This window comes from Necator americanus, chromosome IV (assembly GCF_031761385.1).
Source record: "Necator americanus strain Aroian chromosome IV, whole genome shotgun sequence".
In the NCBI taxonomy this organism is placed as follows: domain Eukaryota; kingdom Metazoa; phylum Nematoda; class Chromadorea; order Rhabditida; family Ancylostomatidae; genus Necator; species Necator americanus.
The window spans coordinates 30626175-30644122 of NC_087374.1; the positions used below are offsets into that span (position 1 = coordinate 30626175).

The 17948-nt window shown below is 39.2% G+C and overlaps 2 protein-coding genes across 6 annotated transcripts; one reads left to right on the plus strand and one right to left on the minus strand.

Annotated features, from left to right (window-relative positions):
- Positions 1-2401: 2401 nt before the first annotated feature.
- RB195_003286 (uncharacterized protein) lies at positions 2402-6143 on the plus strand (the record flags this gene model as incomplete). 3 transcript variants are annotated; one of them, XM_064200874.1, is made up of 5 exons in its annotated part: positions 2402-2476; positions 4097-4132; positions 4259-4402; positions 5510-5557; positions 6033-6143. In XM_064200874.1, 5 exons carry the CDS (start codon positions 2402-2404, stop codon positions 6141-6143), a joined length of 414 nt encoding a protein of 137 aa, XP_064056753.1. The 3 variants fall into 3 exon arrangements, with proteins under 3 accessions (XP_064056753.1, XP_064056754.1, XP_064056755.1); XM_064200873.1 differs by lacking the exon at positions 5510-5557; XM_064200872.1 differs by lacking the exons at positions 4097-4132; positions 5510-5557.
- Positions 6144-6559: 416 nt separating this feature from the next.
- RB195_003287 (uncharacterized protein) lies at positions 6560-16628 on the minus strand (the record flags this gene model as incomplete). Of its 3 annotated transcripts, XM_064200877.1 has the most annotated exons (31): positions 6560-6658; positions 6788-6992; positions 7050-7157; positions 7218-7374; positions 7650-7780; positions 7830-7939; positions 8906-8984; positions 9044-9192; positions 9283-9381; positions 10286-10441; positions 11033-11110; positions 11307-11438; positions 11527-11677; positions 11767-11903; positions 11954-12124; positions 12179-12297; positions 12462-12615; positions 13012-13108; positions 13190-13333; positions 13405-13506; positions 13650-13711; positions 13801-13921; positions 14803-14907; positions 15054-15148; positions 15299-15367; positions 15431-15499; positions 15597-15748; positions 16081-16159; positions 16219-16318; positions 16389-16501; positions 16554-16628. In XM_064200877.1, 31 exons carry the CDS (start codon positions 16626-16628, stop codon positions 6560-6562), a joined length of 3618 nt encoding a protein of 1205 aa, XP_064056756.1. The 3 variants fall into 3 exon arrangements, with proteins under 3 accessions (XP_064056756.1, XP_064056757.1, XP_064056758.1); XM_064200876.1 differs by lacking the exons at positions 6560-6658; positions 6788-6992; positions 7050-7157; ... (5 more) ...; positions 9283-9381; positions 10286-10441 and having other exon boundaries at positions 11021-11110; XM_064200875.1 differs by lacking the exons at positions 11033-11110; positions 11307-11438; positions 11527-11677; ... (16 more) ...; positions 16389-16501; positions 16554-16628 and having other exon boundaries at positions 10286-10408.
- Positions 16629-17948: the final 1320 nt, after the last annotated feature.

Genomic DNA, 17948 nt, shown 5'->3' on the forward strand with positions numbered 1-17948 from the left:
TTATGTTGGATAAGGAAATTTTGAGAACGCATAGTAGTTCTCAATTTCCCTCTACATACATACCTGCTACGTTGATGGGTAAAAATCCTCAAACCCTGTGCTAATCACAAAAAACGTGCGTGAAATGGTTTCCTGTCGGATAAGAAATACATCTTTCTTCTTATCGCTTACCACCTATGCTAGCTGCTACTTTGACGAACTTCAACTATGCAACTTCAAAGGGAAATCTTTGAAGATTTTCAGTAGTGCGTTGGTTTTATGCAACCAAATTGTGTGATCCACCCCTGATTATTCTGGTTCTTCGATGCTCAATCTGTACCGGATATCAACTGCTTAAGTCTTTTCGAAATTTTTGCAACAAAAAAGTGTATAATGTAAGTTGAGCAAGCAATTAATGCAGCAGTTGATCTGTATTGCTAATTTCTGCGTTAAAGGTTTTACCAAATTTATAGAATTACCATAGAAGTTCATTTGTATTCACACTGTTTGAAATTAGTTATTGAAATAAACATAATGAGAAATTTCTCAGACGCCCTCACGTCATTTAACCTTTCGCCGTATTACTGTCTTTCATTTATTTTAATCTTCTTTGAGTTCATCGCCTTTTTTTTCTTTCTACTGGGTTGATTAGGTTAATTTTCTCGCTGTCTCTTCGTGCTCCTGGAATAAAATTCCACGAAGTCCACCAAGTCCACCCTATAAAAGAACTGCACCACTATCTCATTTACAGAACAGCCCCACAGCGGTCACTGACAGTTTCCCGGTCTGCTTTTAACAGTGGTGGTGAGTCCTTTTGTTCCAATGAACGAAGTCAAAAATTCAGGTCAAAAATTCATTTTTGGTGGTGAAATTTAGGACGGTCCTCTCAAAAACTACATGTATAGGCAGCAAAATCACCTGGAACAAATTGAGCCTTACGGGGCCGTGTGGTGGTTACAGCCTGCGCAATATTGCACCATAAACGAAAACGTTTAAAAACGTAAAAGTAAAAGAAAGTAGAAAAAGTAAGTAAAAAGCAAAAAGCAGAAGTAAAAAGAAAGCTATCGGTATGAAAACGGTCATTTTTGAAGATGTCACAAAAAATTATCAAGAATAGCCAAGTAGCAAGGTGTAACAAGTATCGAAACAAACTTTGCAACATTTTCAAAAGTAGTGATTTTTTTCTCTTCTATACTTCCCTTAAAAAAAATTATGTTATTTCCAGAATGATTAGAAAAATATCTACAACGTATGAAGATGAAATCTTGTGAATGATTTGTCAAACCAGTGACAACGTTAATGGTCATCACTCTAACTGATTGGGTCATTGAAACTGATTGGGTCATTGATTGATTGAAAAAAAATCTTTAATCGCTTGTGAATTCGAGGATTTTCTGCTGCAAAAGCTAGCATTTTCATGAGCGACCCCATGCGAACAATCAATTCGAGGTTCAAAAAAACATCATAAAAATAAATTTCACTATTCCTAGCTTGATGTAGACACAAAAAAAGCAAACAAATAGAGAAAAAGAGTCTCAGAAGGTCCTGATTTTGTTCCTGTTCACTAGAGTAGAGTAGTACGTTCTATTGGATCTTTTTCGAACAGTGATAAGGATGATCTCTTCGAATTACATCAATCATTTCAAAGTTATAACTACATAGAGTAAATCCTGACCTCATTATAATTTCGCCGTTATTTTCAGCTATTTATCCCGTATCTTCGTAGAGGATGCGATATTTATTTTTGTCTCTCATGCTTATGCGTCCTTTAATCCGGTTCTTATCCGCGAGAACCTTCTCTCTTCTCTTTTCGATCTCTGTCTTACAGGATCATACAGCCTTTGAAAAAGAAGGAACTGTTCGTTTTGGGTTTCGTAAAAATTTGGAAATCTGAAGTGAAAAAATATGTGGTGAATGAATGTTTTTTGGTTTAAATATAATTTTGAAGGGACTTAAATTTTACCAGACGTGTTACAACTACTAAAAACTGGAAACGAATTCATGTTTTTTTTTCTTATCTACTTAAATTTCTCAAATATTGTCTCTAATTCTTCGAATTCATCTTTCATTTCTCCACAATTTTCACTTCACTGCCTTTTTTTTTTGCTTCGAGCCTATTTAAGAAATACTCCATAGTTTTCTGCGCTCCGTAGTTTTTAGGTCTTATTCCCTTTTTTTGCTTTAAAAAGTATGAATAGATCCTTTTCTCAAAAAGAAATTCCCAAACATTTTCCTTTTCAAATAAGCTGTTTAGTAATTAAGTCCGAGTAACGATGAAGTGTTTAGCCCAAGATCTGCAAAAGCTTCTTCATTATTCTGCTTCACTTCTATTTTTTTTTCGATCATTTCCGCGTAAAATAAGTTGCGATGACTTCAGAAAATCACGTGTTTCCATCAAATTATCAAAGTGTTCATTCCAGACATGTTATTAGTGTTGTTAGCTCTGCTCGTCGCTCCTACGATAGCTCGAATTCCATATCTCTGCACCGAGAATAGGGTAAGCATTGCTTCCGCATTCATATCCTTCTCTTTCATCCATTCCTAGATTTCGGCAAAAAGAAATAAATGATTGTTACGAGAGCCAAGGCGGTAAACGTTCTATTTTCCTCAACTTTTTGATGTTTATGGTTTCTGAATACGGAAGTGCAGTTTACACTTGGAATTTTCCGTGGGACCACAAATTACCAAATATTTACTACATCTACTTAAATCATTGGAATGAATGGAACTCAAGTGGTTAAAGTTAACCGTTGGAGAAAAACTCAACTTTTCTAACATACACCACTAGAGGTCATTCTGTTAGATCTTCGACTATGCTACAGACTCCGAACGAAGTCCTGAGCCATTTACAAAAGCAAAGCAAGTAAGATTTTTTTGTAGGGTCATGGCAAGGTTAAAAGATACCCACTGATTTGTGGTGTAATTGCGTACGAAATTGGACTCTGGATGGAACACCCACTATATCCGGGCCAGAACAACCTGAACGAGCATTGTGCAGCCCGATTGGAGCTAGCAATGGTCCGCCACCTTTATCGAAGCTGCTGACGTCAACGGTACCGCTTCAAGCACAGCCGTTTAGCTGCAACTGCATCGAACTTCCGGTCGTTTCTACTCGAATTCAACTACGGGGCTCCGGCTCGGGGATACGCTAGAGGTCTACTGTGGTAGTTCAAGCGCGACTAAACGCAATTGCGCCACAAGTCATGTCGTCATGGTTCGACCGGATTTTCGTTCAAAACCCTCCTTCTACGCCATTTTTCCCGGCCTTTATCTCTTCTACTCACTTTGACAATTGTCTTGGTTTTAGTTGTATGACTGAGCTTTCACTAAGAACATTCCCTCCTATAACGATCTACTTAAAAGTACACTCAAAAAGCATTTTTTAGAGTAAACTGATAAATACCTCCTGACCTATCTTATTCATGGATTTTTAGGCGTACCTACCGGTTCTCGATGCTGAACTTGTTTAGTACCCCATTCACCATAGCAGAAAACCCAACATCATAATCCTTAACAGTTGTCGGATTTAGTACGCAAACTCCAGTTGATGTACGTAACTCGTACGAGAAAAATTCCATCAACGTAATCGACGCATCTCGTATACGTAATCAAATTCTATCCCCTTCTCAGTCTTCTCTGCTTGATAAAAATAGCTGGATAACCTCAAAATCACGAGTCCACCGTACAAGTGACGGAAATGCGTCAAAATGCACTGAATTCCTATGCCTGACCTGCTTCATTTCCGCAAAGGAAGTGAAGTGATGTAGTTTTAGTTAGTCTTGAAAGATTTTCTTGCATATAAGTAATACCTAAGGTCATTTCATCGCCTCACTGCGGAAAAGCATACTTTAATAGACAAATTCACTAAATATTCCCTATGAAGAAATTGGAATCTAGGATATTATAATAAAGCTTAAATCCATTGCTTAATACATCGAATTTTTTGAAGTATTCTCCCACACAACAAAGATGTTAGAAGTTGGTGATTTCTCATGAATTACTAAAGTATTCTCCCACGTAGAATCGATATCACGAAGTTATAAATTTTCATGAATCGTGGATAGTTCATGAATGTCTGAGAGCCGACACTTCACTCAGTCACATCACTCAACCCTAGAGTGGGAATAAAACCACCTCGTTCTCAAACCAACAGGTAAACAAGGAAATTAAATTCGCAGAACTGAAAATGGAACTATGATTTCGACCTCTTCAATCTCTGCATTTTTTTTTTAGTGAGAAATATGTTTTGAATTAGAAATAGTTTCTCCAATACTTTTAGTTGGAGACAGAAGCAGAAGCAGAACGACGGAGAATCTACGAACATTGCACTGAAATATGCGAAGATCAGCAAACGCCCGGCATTTCCTGCGCAGATTGTGAGCTCCCTTACGAAGGTTACGGTTGTCTACGAAGGAGGAGGGAGGTAGGTAGTGATATAATCCTTTTTTGAGTAATAAGAATAACTCTGGATTACATAACGTATGACCAGGTCAAAAGTAATATGTGATTCAATATGAACTCTGATACAAAGTTCTAAAAAAATCGCTGTTGCACAGATAGATAGTGAACACCGCTAACCCTTACCTTAGCATATCATGGTCATAGTCAGCCCAGAGTATGTTCAACCCTTGGAAGGGGGTGGGGGTGTGTTGAGAAAGACGCGTCACTCAGCCGAACACATTGCCACGATTGTATTTCACTGCTAACCCCCAAATGTTTGTTCTTTTCTGCCAGAAAAAAGGTCCTACTCGTGTTGAAGCATTTTTGAAACCTTAGCTACACAGTCCCTACAGAAAATCTACACGTCGATATAAATGCCTGAGAAGAGTTTGAAAACTCGGAAACAGATTTTCGGCGATGTTGCTCTTATTACACATTCATCCATAGTTGTTCATCTTACCCCCTAATCTGATAAAACTGCTAGAACTCTAAAAACGAAGTTTCTGAAGGCCGTCCACGATTATAGTTAGGTCAAAACGACATGAAGCACGGGCAGTTGTGTAAGCGGCTGCGCTCGAAGCGGCGAGGTGTAGCGTAGCGGTTGGGATCGGTGTGGGACTATCGTGAACTGCACCGGCGAGTGATGTTAGCCAGCGTTTTCACCTCGATCACAATCGCGACGCTTCGACCGTAACTGCTTACTCACCTGGCAACTTCAAGTCGTTTTGACCTACTATACATGCCCTTCTCATGTTCAAAACATTGGTTAAAGGCATCACCCCACGAAACTGAGGTGGTGCAGATTTCGGGTGGAGTACTCGTATACAGGATGGGAGACTACGGAGAGCGGGCTGATTCCGTCAATTTCTTCCTAATTGCCGTAAAAAACGGCTCGGAAGATACGGCTTCATTCGTTTTGGCGCACCATTTTGTACATGAGGTTCGATTGGAGCGCGCCAGTCTTGTGCGGCGCCGCATCTTCCGGGCCGTTTTTTTACGGCAATTAGCAAGAAATGGACGGAATCACTCCCCTCTCCGTAGTCTCCCATCCCGTATACGAATACTCCACCTGAAATCTGCACCACCTCAGATTCGTGGGGTGATGCCTTTAAACGCTAATAATAACACTAACGAGCAGGTATTCTCAAGAGTTTTTTATTTCTTGAAAAGTGATACATACACACAGTCGTTTTAGAACGTAATTAAGCTGATGATTGAGCGCGCCCACCCACTTGAACACATTCGGTAGCAACGATATATAATCGGGTCAAAACAACATGAATCACGAGTGTAGTTGCGGTGCATTTGTGTACGCGCTCGAAACGGCGCAGTGGAGGCAGCAGTTGGAACCGAGATGGCACCGAGGCAAACTGCAGCGAACGGTGGTGCCAGCGTCTCACCACGCTCCACCGAAGCGCCTCGTGAGAAGCCGCGTACGCAAATGCGTACGTGCTTCATATCGTTTCGACCCTACTATAGGCTGACGTCGCTGCGAATTAAAATAGTGCACTCTAATAAATAAATCCACAGAGTCCAAGTATTTAAAACGAAAATATCTTAAGGAACACAAAACACTGGAGCTAATATTTGATTATTAAAGAAATAAATTCCAGGTAGAAATGAACTGCATCATGGAATGTGATCTCTTGCTGCCAGATCGAAAAGCTCAGTTACAATGTCTTCGGGCCTGCAGAACGTTAACATTTCGAAAGTTTTTGTTATGATTTTCTGCAATTTCCCATTTTCCTTCTAGAATTCTGTCTTCTTATTATGAATGGATGAAGACGATACGACTAATTATTGCTTTGTATATAATGTTTCTCCGGTTTGTTCAAGAAGAGTTCAACAATAAGGAAATACCAGTAAGAATTTATTCATCCTTGTAATAAATATAATAATGAAGGCCACCAACAAACTGAGGAAATAATCAAGCAGGGGAGGCTCGAGGTAGAACAAACTCCTGTATTCACTTTTTCCTTGCTTTCACAACCCAAACGGGTATTCACAAACAGTTAGGTCACTGCTTCCTGCCACTACTCTACTTTGCAGACACAGAGACCGTTTGATCATCATATGAAAGACGATAAGAACGAGGAGGGAACGAGGAAAGTACGTAATTACGGAATCTACTATCAAATACTTAATAGTACATGTTCTCCTGCATAATGGCTGCATATCGATCTCGTTCTTCTTCAGTCATCTCGGCGACCATTTCGGAGGTCACTTCGCTCAGTGGAACCTTAGAATCTCATATTATTCTTTGTTTACTTGTTATCTTCGAAACAGGACGAGAGAGAAGAAACAGCATTCGAACACATCAGAACAGACGCCAAACAATGAAACCATGCAAAAAAAAAAAAAAACTAACCATTTTTCCCGCCACAGAAATCATCTCTTCTTCTTCGTCATCATCCTCCTCATCGTCCTCTTCTGCTCCAGTTTCAGCACTGTTAGCTTCATTATCACCTTCGCTAGTGCGCGGCCGCTTCGCAACTGGTTCGTCTGTGACCCCTTCTAATTCTGCCATTAGGCTCAGCGACACAGATGACGATGTATGTGGCATATTTGTCACACTAAAATGCTTTGTAGTTCTAGAACACTACCAACGATCCTCCAAATGGTCTTCGTACCTGTCCGTTCCAGTGGAAAGAGTGTCTGTTGTTGTTTCTTGTTCACTACCACCAATGGCGTCATCTTGAAGCCAAGTTGGCACGACCTTAGCCTCTTCGACGGGCTTGCTACAAAAGACCGACACTGTTCATACATACAACAATTGACATACGAAAAAAGATACTGACCTATTCGCGTCAGCATTTAGGTCCACTGTAATCTGATCGGCATTCGCGTATTTTATAGATGGTCCAGAACTAAATGAGTGTGCAACACCACCCAGTTGCGCGCGATTTCCCCCAGCTGATGTGGAAAAGTCCAGTAATTGTTGCTGAGGCTCGGCAGCTGAAAAAGAAATTGAACAAGAAAATTTTGAAGAAAAGTAGTTCCTTCAAAATTCTTCACAGTTTCAAATTGTTTCAATTGAAGACATCGAAAGTACTAAGCCTGGTACCAATTTATCGACCCCGGAGGGATGAAAGGATTGGTTGGCACTAGGGCCGAGTCGAACCTCGGACTTATCATCCTGCAAATACAGCGGAACGGCAGCTTAATGACTGCGTTGCACCGCCCATTTTATTTCTTTGTTAAGAATATTAACTTATCAGCAGCAAACCCACCTTTGTCTTCTTCTGCGAGGTATTGGTTAATGTCTGGTTCTAGCAAGTGTGGCGCTAACTGGATACCCGCAAGTTCTCGTATTGCAGCGAAAAGAGGTAACATCTGCTCGTTAAATCGTGCCAAAAGAGTTCTTAAAAGATTATTTTTGAATGATTCGTTGCGGATAAAAATAAAGAAACCTCGTGACTTGTGTCGGTCCTCCAGTGATATCTTGTGTAACGTCGCCTTGACACCGCCAACATTTTAGTGTACCAGTTTGAGGATCAAATATCCTGTCTATGTCCATGTCCTGAACAGCGCTATATGCAATGTTTCAATATATAACACTGAAAGAAAGGCAGCGATTCAGCTATCCTTCATTATGCAAAGTACAAAATCTAAATCTTCACTTTTGAAGGAAGAATTTCGCCTTCACAACTGCCGGATTGTAGCAATTTAAAGGCATCGCCCCACGAATCTGAGGTGTTACGGATTTCACGTGGAGTATTCGTATATGCGATCGTAGATTATGGAGAGGTGGGTGATTCCGTCCATTTCTTGCTAATTGCCGTAAAAAAACGGCCCGGAAGATGCGGCGCGTGCACAAGGCTGGCGCGCTCCAGTCGAACTTGCAGAAAATAGTGCGCCAGAACGCCGAAGCTGTATCTTCCGGACCGTTTTTACGGCAATTAGGAAGAAATGACGGAATCACCCCCCTCTCCATAATATACTATCCCGTATACGAATACTCCACCTGAAATCCGTACCCCCTCAGATTCGTGGAGTGATGCCTTTAAATTTAAGTAAATTCTATTTTGATATTTGTCATAAGTTCCTCATCAGATAATTTTGCATTAAAAGAAAATTTTTAAACTAATCAGTCATTTCAACTTCTGAAAAAACGTCCGAAATCTGATAAAAAGACAACCAAACAACGTTGACGTGGCCCCATAGTTTCTCCCTGTACTACCAACTGGTTAAAAAGAAAAGCATGATCTATTGTCGAGAACACAATACAGCCACACTAAAAATTTATTTCACAGTTTTTGTTCATCACCTTACCGTTTCAGGGCTTCAATAGCTAGTAAAATTACTAAAAGAAATGACCGGAAATATAATAAGCAACTGCAATAAATCCACTATTTTCAAAATGCTTGCACAAATTTTGGCTAGAAACGCCTGAGCATTTTTTTTTTGGAAAAGAGAAAGTTGCAACACAAAAAAAGAGACAAAAGAGCAACGTGGAAAATGAGATAAAGTGAGCAAAAAAACTCACTTCGTACTGTGCGCCACACTGTTCACACTTATAGTTGGCCTTTTGTAGCTCGTTCTTTTCTCGGGCCTCGAGCATTTGTCTGAAGCAAAAATGAATGCAATTATGCATGTACAAAAAATCAACATAAATAGAACTAACCTCATATGATCGATTTTGTATTTGAGAACATTAACAATAGCTCGGTAGTTTATGAAATAAAATATTACTGAAACATTTCTTCCGGTTTCATTTTTCTGCTGAAGTAGCCGATCTTTCACAAGCTTCTCATTCTTGAGCGCAGCAAGAAGCTAAAAGCAAACCACTTGCTATGAACAGTAGAAATCGGTTAGGAACAAAAAAAAAAAGAAGCGAAACTTTCTCACAAATGTACTACAAACCTGCCTCAGATGTTTTTGGTCGAAATTCAGACGACTTCGCAGGTTCTCTTCTCGTATACAAACAGATCTCATTATGTAGTACACAACAAGGTAATGCTCCTCAAAATATAATTTGATAATGAACGAAGATAAGAAGAAATTAATCATTTCACTGAACGAAAAAAACCTATGAAGATTCAGTCACTGGAAATCAAGGAATACAGGCAGATATGAACGCTGCATCAATTAAAAATGCAAAGGATCTATGGCACATTCCTACTGTATAATCTTTCATGCCCATATTCCATAAAAACTTCTTAAATAGTAGACTCTCCAAGTACATTAATTGGCATTCAACTGATTAGCTTAAAATTATCAAGTGCTTATTCAGTAACATTCAAACGTACTCTTACAACTATTTCTTTGTTGAGAACATTTGTCTCGTATAAACGGTTTAAGGAGTCCCATATAAACTTCGTACCTGCTTTCATTCTATCTTCCTCCCCACACCACTCCCCCTGCATAAAAAAAACCCATCGAGATTAACGCTAATCTTATTTTCAAACAGATTTTGTGAAAGAGGATGACGTTCTATGGTTTTCGGAAGTCTATCACGAAATTCTCGTTCAAAAACTGTCCAATTTTCAGAGCTTCTTTCTTCCCAATTTGTCTAACCGGATGAGCACGAAGACGTTTCATTAACAGCAATGCAAAGGAATCCAAGATAATGTATGTGTTGCAGCGGGCTCCCTGTGCCTGATTGAACACATTAAACAACAACTGAAGAAGTGCCAACACCTATCTTTGCCGCGCAGTGCATTCGAAGAACAGAAGAGACTGCCTGTCAAACAAGACAAAAAAAATCACGTTGCAGCAGATATGTCGCAGTTTCAAGATCAAAATAACTACAGATGGCTGCAAATTCAATTATTCCACAATAAAAGCACAGCTCTATTTGCCTAAGAGTAACTCTGGGTTTCCGGACCAGAGGTAATCGGAAGGTTACAAAGTGTAACTAACTTACTTTTGAGAAAAAATTCTTGACCATCATCAATAGAGCTCTGTGTAAACTTGGCGGCACTTCTGTGACCACCGTTGTCTCAGGTGATTTTGTATCACCACCCGATGTCGGAGCCGCAGTGGACATCACGGTGAACGCCACTAGATAGAGGAAACACTTCTATAGAAGAATTATGAACATGATAGTAGATAAAAAAGCGACGATAGGCGTCTTATGACACAAGAGAGATACTTCATAAACATCTTTAATGAAATCAAACAAAACATACCAGCATGACGCAAAAAAAAAACTATTATAACCTATGTCACATAATAAACTACACATAAAGGCTATGCACAGATTGTTATTGAGATAAAACAACGAGAAAACAATCCTCAGCAAAAATTTAGAATTACATGCTCTAAGTCAACACCTAAACAAAGAAAACAAAAATAACATAGTAAGGTAGAAAGTAATAGATGTAGTGGTGACTTTTAAAAGGTAGCCATTCTCTATTAGCTAGTACTCTCCGCAACATGTCCAATGATACTTATCATGTTTCTCCCTTTGACACATGATTTAAGTTTGCATTTGCCAGCACAACCGCGAATTGCGACTGTCTCAGTTAATCTAGGCACAAGTCGAGCGCACTTGCGGTTGAGCTGGCAAATACAAGTGCTGACGGATGCATTAGTACTAAATTACACAGTCTAAATGAATCACTAACGTAATTATAAAGGATTACAACTGGCACCGTCGTTAACCTTTTACCACTGCTTCACTTTCTAAATGGTAGAAGGATGGAGGATCGTAGAAATCACATATAGCACCAACGCTAGGATCGCGGCCCTGTATGAAATATTGCCAAATCGAAACAAAGGAAAAAGTGAAAAAGATATTAACCACTACAAGTAATCAACTACACAAAAAAAAACACTTGAAAAATGTCTTTTACAGCCATCACTGATAGTCTAATTTAGAAATAGACAGACCCGTGTCAAATATTCCTTCCTGCTTGATCAATCACGATATTTTAAAAGGATACCTGGAATCTCCGGTAAAGTTCTTTGGCCACATCTCCTGATCCTCTTGAAAGCACTGTTGTTTTGAGCCGCTCACCAGTTTTCATTACATCATCCTCGTAGTCAAATGTTTCATGAATGTCCAATGCTAGCATCTACAAAAGAAAGTCACTAATAACTTTTATACCGAATAAATAAGAAAGAATTGAATCATGGTAACATAGTCACGGAAAATAGAGTTACCTCTGTCCATAATTTCCTATAGTACATGCCCATGTAAGGTTGTAGTCCGAAAATAGGTATAAACGAGCATGGATGATAGTCATTCCTTCCTGGCTTGAATGGGAAGTATTCTTTGGACATTTCTCGGTATAGATCCAGCCAAAACTTCTGTCTGGAACATGCAATCAGGTTAGGCAAAAGCACAGACTCTGAATGTTTCGCACGGTATAACGAATTCAAAAAAAAAGTTTTCTTGCGCACTTTCTCTCTTCCATTTCGAAGATTGTTAGGTCATAGTCTGACCAGAATAAGGTGCGGTAAGAGTCCCAAAGAGTGGCTCTTGAAAGGGCTAGGCAGATGTTATTGGCTTGTTCATCAGAGATTGTTGACCCGTTTGCCTATAAGCGAGCAGATTAGCTACACACAAATGCCATGCGACGTATCCCACCAAGTGTGGAGAACTGAGTGACTGTAGCAGTGTAGGTTTGTAGACGAAGAATTGTAGAAATGCAGGGAACATATCGACTGCGTCCCAATCACTTGCGTAAAACGGTGCCCATGGAATTGCAATGTCCCGGTAAGGTGATCGTGACAGCAACATTTGTATGGCGCGGCCCACCTTAAGAAAACAATCCAGATATTTTAGCGTCAACATAACGCTGAAGTGACATACATGGAATAAAAGCTGTTGCAACTGTTGGTGATGAAGAAGTGATGGGGAGGTCTCCGTTGGGGCAATGGCTGATCCAACAAGGTAGATGATCTTATCCAAACCACGAGATTGAGATTCCACTAAATTCAACATGTAATTGGCAGTACTCCAATAAGTTCAACAAGTCTCACTAGTTATTTTCACTCAAATAAACGAACGTTTTCCCGTGAGAAAGAAAACTCTTCAAGGTGTGTTCAGCATATTCGTTGAAGATTTTGGTGACAAAAGGTAAAAAAAAACTTACTTCGACCTAAGAGCGTGTTCCATCCTCCACGTTTGCTTTCCCTATCATAAGGATCTATGTAAAGTCTCCCCAAATGTTCGGTAGTAGTAATGTCCATGACAGAGAATATTTTTGCATCGGGATGTGCACGCTCCAGACCACTCTCAGTGATGTCCTGGAATAATGCGCTATCTAGGAAATGTGGGAAAAAATTTGAAATAAAAACAACGTGAGTGTGAAGGAACCATTCACTTCCAGAAGGGGATCTCATTCTACTGCTTATAAGTATACAGTGTGCGAACCATAATTGGTGAGAACACAACTGGATTAAAGCAGACTATGCAACCAGCAACACTCCACTTATTTAATTTTTCTGCAGTTTCACACTCTGATACGATGAAGAAATTCAAAAACTGGACGTGGAGAACGAAATCACTGACTATCGATAGGTCCGAATCAATACCTATCAGCTGACGAGTGCTGCCACTTTCAGTTTGTACACAATTCATGAAGAAAAAACTTTCTTGTCGTGAGTGCAGCCCTTTAAGAAAACAGTATATCGTGAACACACCTTAAACTGCAGCCCAAATATATGCCCAATGATATTAGTCAAGTTGTGGAAGGTAGGCCAGAATGGAAAGTGGCTCATCAAATCCAGTGGATCAACGCTAAACGATGAGTTAAACACAGCACAAGAGTTTATGAGAGAACCAAAAATCAGAAAATAGCTGAAATAAGTACGAGCATACTCGTAGTGCTGTTCTGCTTCTCTCCTACAGATATATGCCATGTCGTGCGCTTGTAAATCACCTGACATCATCTCTTTGGCCTGCGCAAACGCCGTCCACGACTCCATACGATCTATAAACACAGGTCGAATGCGGCGAATTAACCTGAAAACAATAGATAAGAAGGAAAAAACAACAGGAACATAAGGTAGATATATAGACAAATTAAAACTCACGCATTCAAGAAGTTGCGAACTGTTTCTGGTGAAGCTGCCATCTTATTTGCGAGCCGATGGTCTGCTACTGAAGAGTAACCCAAGGTTTTTGCAAGACCTTCGCTGAATACGAATGCAGGAAAATTTGTAAAGAAAGCAAGTACGTAAAATTTAAAAGAGAAAAAGACATCTGAAATCCAGAAGTTACGACTATAACCTGCAAAATTATTTCAAAAATATAAAAAAGATAAATAATCATGACTGACTTATTATGACGCAGCTCTTCTACAATAACGGAATTGTTGTAAAAATCATGTTCGAACGACGCCTAAAACATCTGATCTCACTGCAAGAATGTACAAGAAAGTGTGGCAACATAGCGATGGGACCGTAAAACCAATATAGAGAAATGCTGACTTTGCTTATCCATTTTTCCCATGCTTCCGCTCTCAGTTGTCGACTACCACAATACTGCATAAATGGGTGAAGTGTATGTGGAGTCATTCGTCCACGCCAAGGTCCTTCTTCCCACTGTTCCCTTAACAGAACATGCGATGTGAAGAATGATGACCTTGTGCTTCCTTGCAATTCTGAGATCTGATGAGATACTGAGTACTGAAAGTGGCAGAGAAAAAGAAACACCAGCGACTATACAGTTGGAGTTGGACGTTATGCCGGTTGTTGTGACGCGTTACGTCCTCAGTTAAGGACTGACCCATATCTCCAGTCGATAGCACTATAGCGTCGACAAGCATTTCTGAGCACTTTTTCGTTGCTTTTTAAAAGTAGTTTTTCATTCTTTTCTCCGTGTACTTCTGCACGAAAAGAATCGCACGATCTTACTGGACGTATCCTGGACAATAATGCATTATTTTGGATCTCTTTATTTTAGAGTCGTAACGTGATTTTGGTTGGTTTGAATCGAATTTCTGCGCCAAATTCCTAAAGTGGTTGCGTATGAATTCTGATTTTGACAGATTTTGCAGTAAATAAGACTATGAAAATGTGAGTCACCGTGCACAATTACAAGAAAAAATGAGGCGGAAATACAATCTCCACAAACTATACTCCTAGATGTGTCCCAGCGGCGACGTAAGCAATAAGATGAGCGAAAAAGGATTTTGCTTAGACTACTTAATTCTATTCATAAATTACTACACGAAAAATAACGGAAAATTATCAGAAAAAAAGATGTCCGGGGATTTTAACGACGTCATCGTGCTACTGACCACTCGTCGTATGACCGAAGAGGTTTGCCATTACCAGCCTCTATCGAGAACCTAATGTGTTACCTCGAAACAATACGTTTGACATCCATTCTACATCACGAAGAATTCGTGATATGATCACTGCTGCACGGTCTTATTGCCCAACATAACACGATAATTAATGCGATAACTATGGAAACGAGAAACTCACGCTACAACCGCAAGCTTCTGGAGTACGTGTGGTGGAGCGTCTTTTAACATATTCTTGTCAGTGATCGTAAAAACAACCTGATCGTTAGTTGCCATGATGTTAGAACTGCAGGTAACATTTTTCAACACAAGGGATAACAACAAAAAGATTTGAGATTCTCTTTCTCAAATAAATTGAAAAATTCAATTGAAAATTCAATTTCAAGAAATAACACAGCAACATGAGTACGCAACGCAAAGATAACGACTCACATGTACTTGCTGCGATATTCGTCGATAAATTTGCTCCAAGACCCGATTAGCTTTCTGGTTTTCTCATCAGTTTTGTCTAAACCACTAGCACGTACCTTAAAAACAGATCCTAAGGGTGAATCTTTAGTCCAACAAAACTAATGGTAGCAACTAGAAAATAGTAAAAGGGAAACAAAAAAGAAATATGGGAAATTAAGGAAAAGTTGACTGTATAGAAAAGCTATATATGTAGGAGAAAGAAGTACCTCTAACAAATACCACTCCAGCAGACGTAATTGCCACTCTGTCAAACCTTCTTTGGTGTCATAAAGGTGCTGAAATTACTGGATCGTAGGTATTATAGAGTACGAGATTTGTTTTCTTACTACATACCGTACCTTGATTGTTGCTTGGAATTCTGTATCCGAGAGCTTTTCCATATGATCTCGTGCGCTCATTATTTTGATCTGCAAGAAATATATCGACGTTCAGGTCACACTACTCCTAAATATTCCTAGGATGACAGCAAATCCCAAGAAATGTACTCTACGTTACAAAACACACGTGATGTAGATCGGCGTCGAAGAGCCTTCGACTGCAGTCTGGCCAATCGGTCAGCATTTTCAGAAGAAGTGTTTGCAGCGCATAATCTACATCGTACTCTTCAGTCAAAAGAGGCTCGACGGCTGTTTCAAAGGTACGTTCTTCTGGAGGCACTGAAGAGTAGTACCAAGGTTACAAGAATCTGAAGATCTGTCAGAGATTGGAAAATATGACACTATGACAATTAACAGCCATCAACGGAACACAGGAACTAAAAAGGAAAAATGCATATTTCAGCAGGATGTGAAGAGTAGATGAATAAGAAAAACCATGGTAATTCTGGGGAACTTGATATGGATCGTTTACCGATAAAAATTATATGAAATAATGCTTATTAGATAAGTGTTAACGAAGAACAACGAAACAAAATCATATCTCCCCTAGAGAGAATCCAATGAAAATCAATAATACGAAGGAAAAAGTCAAAGAAATGTTCAAAAGTTACATTTTTGCAGCAATTCTAAGTGTTCCATACAAGTGGCTCCATATTCCATTAGCATTCTTACTGTTCCCTCATACATTTCCTGGAATTTAATGGCTAAAATGTGATATTTCGAAAACAAAAATAACAAGTTTAGCTCACTTTTGGAGTGGAGGTAGCAAGTTTTGGCCAATCTTCGCCTTTGGCGATATTGTACATGAATGTATTATTTTCGACGGTTTCATCAGGAATATGGGGGAGTCTAAACACAGCAAAAGACTCGCTAAACACAAACATCTTAGAGAAAAATTGAACTGTCACGATAAACCTACACGACATAATATCCTACAACTCGTGATGGTGTTTCATTACCCATTTTAAAAAGTATGTTGCGTTTCTGCACAACATTACCCGCAGTTGATGAAGTAGATAGTACAGATTGTCTCTTGAAAAAAAAAAAACGTCTGGTCAAGTAATTGTGAAACAAAAAAGGATACCTTTGCCAGCAGTGATATATGTCGTGATGTTCTCAATCCACATCTCGAACATAATCGCAGAAGAACACCGGACATGCCTGAAAGTATTGTCTCCTTAAACAAAGGAATTTTTAATTTTAGCTAAGGGAATGCAGTGGAATACTTGGCAGAACTGTAGCCAATCAAAAGAACTTAAAAAAACAAAAGTGTCATAGGAGTACAGGGCTAATCTTGAACTGGTGCAAAATCAGGAAAAATGACTGTTTACAAAGTGAGAAAACCACAACAACAATAAGGATAACTCACATATATGGTGATGCGGCTACGATTATACATATTATATTTTATTGGACAATTATGAGAAAAAAAGCGAACGAGGTTCACAAAGCACCCATCAAACGTCGAATGGGGATGGAGTACAACTACAACAATATTCAAAAACTGCGCCATAGGTATCAGAGCAATATGTTTAGGATGTTATTGCTCATAAAGAAAAAGAATGTGCTCCATAGTGGAAAAATAATGCAAAATAATGCATTGCAGCAATCACAAAGACCGCGAAACCACTCTAAAGAAGCTGTAAGCCGAAAAGTGTAAGGCTCAAAGGCTCAAAAGTGGGTAATCTGTGGTTGGAGGGTCAATCAACTGTGCTCTTTCTGAAGAATTTATCTTCGTTGTTCTCTTAGTAGTTAATACTACATGTCACAGATCCTACACGACTATTGCTTAGGTTTTAGCGGCTCGATTGACTTAGTTATTCATTTTCAGAAATGAGAGCGCAGTTGAGTTTCCCTAACTACACTATACTCAGTTTCACTTATACCATACCGAAAACACATTATCAATACCAAAAGTTACCGATAAAAGTAAATTCTAAAAAGGCTCAAAAGTAAAAACAAGGACAAATTTAAAATTTAAAAGATAATTTTGAAGATAGAAAGATGGTGGTGAATTTCGCGCTCCAAGTCATGGCACGCGTAACTGACATATTTTGGGACTACTCTCTGCCCCATGTGAGCTTAGACATCAGAAGAGTGTACGTAATTTGAGAAAGAAACAGTCTATGGGGCGAAATTGTATCAGTTGCCCTTCTCACAAAATTGTGCTCATTTATTATTCCACACTTTCTATCTGTTAATAATGTTGTTGGTGAATACTCCATTTATGTATTTACTTATCTATTTGTCTTTTTATTTGTTCTTATTTGCACGAAGAATTGCGCCATCGAGTATTTTCTATACGTTTTGAGAGTCTGTTTTCATGGGTATTCGCAGTGTCGAGATGTATAAAAGATGACTATTGGTGTTAGAAGGTTGTACGAAGGATGTTTACGAGAGATACGAAAGTATTAGTAGCTATGCTTATGGTAGTCAATGCGACAACTGGTAAAATGAAGTAGGTAAAGTGCTTAGTTAT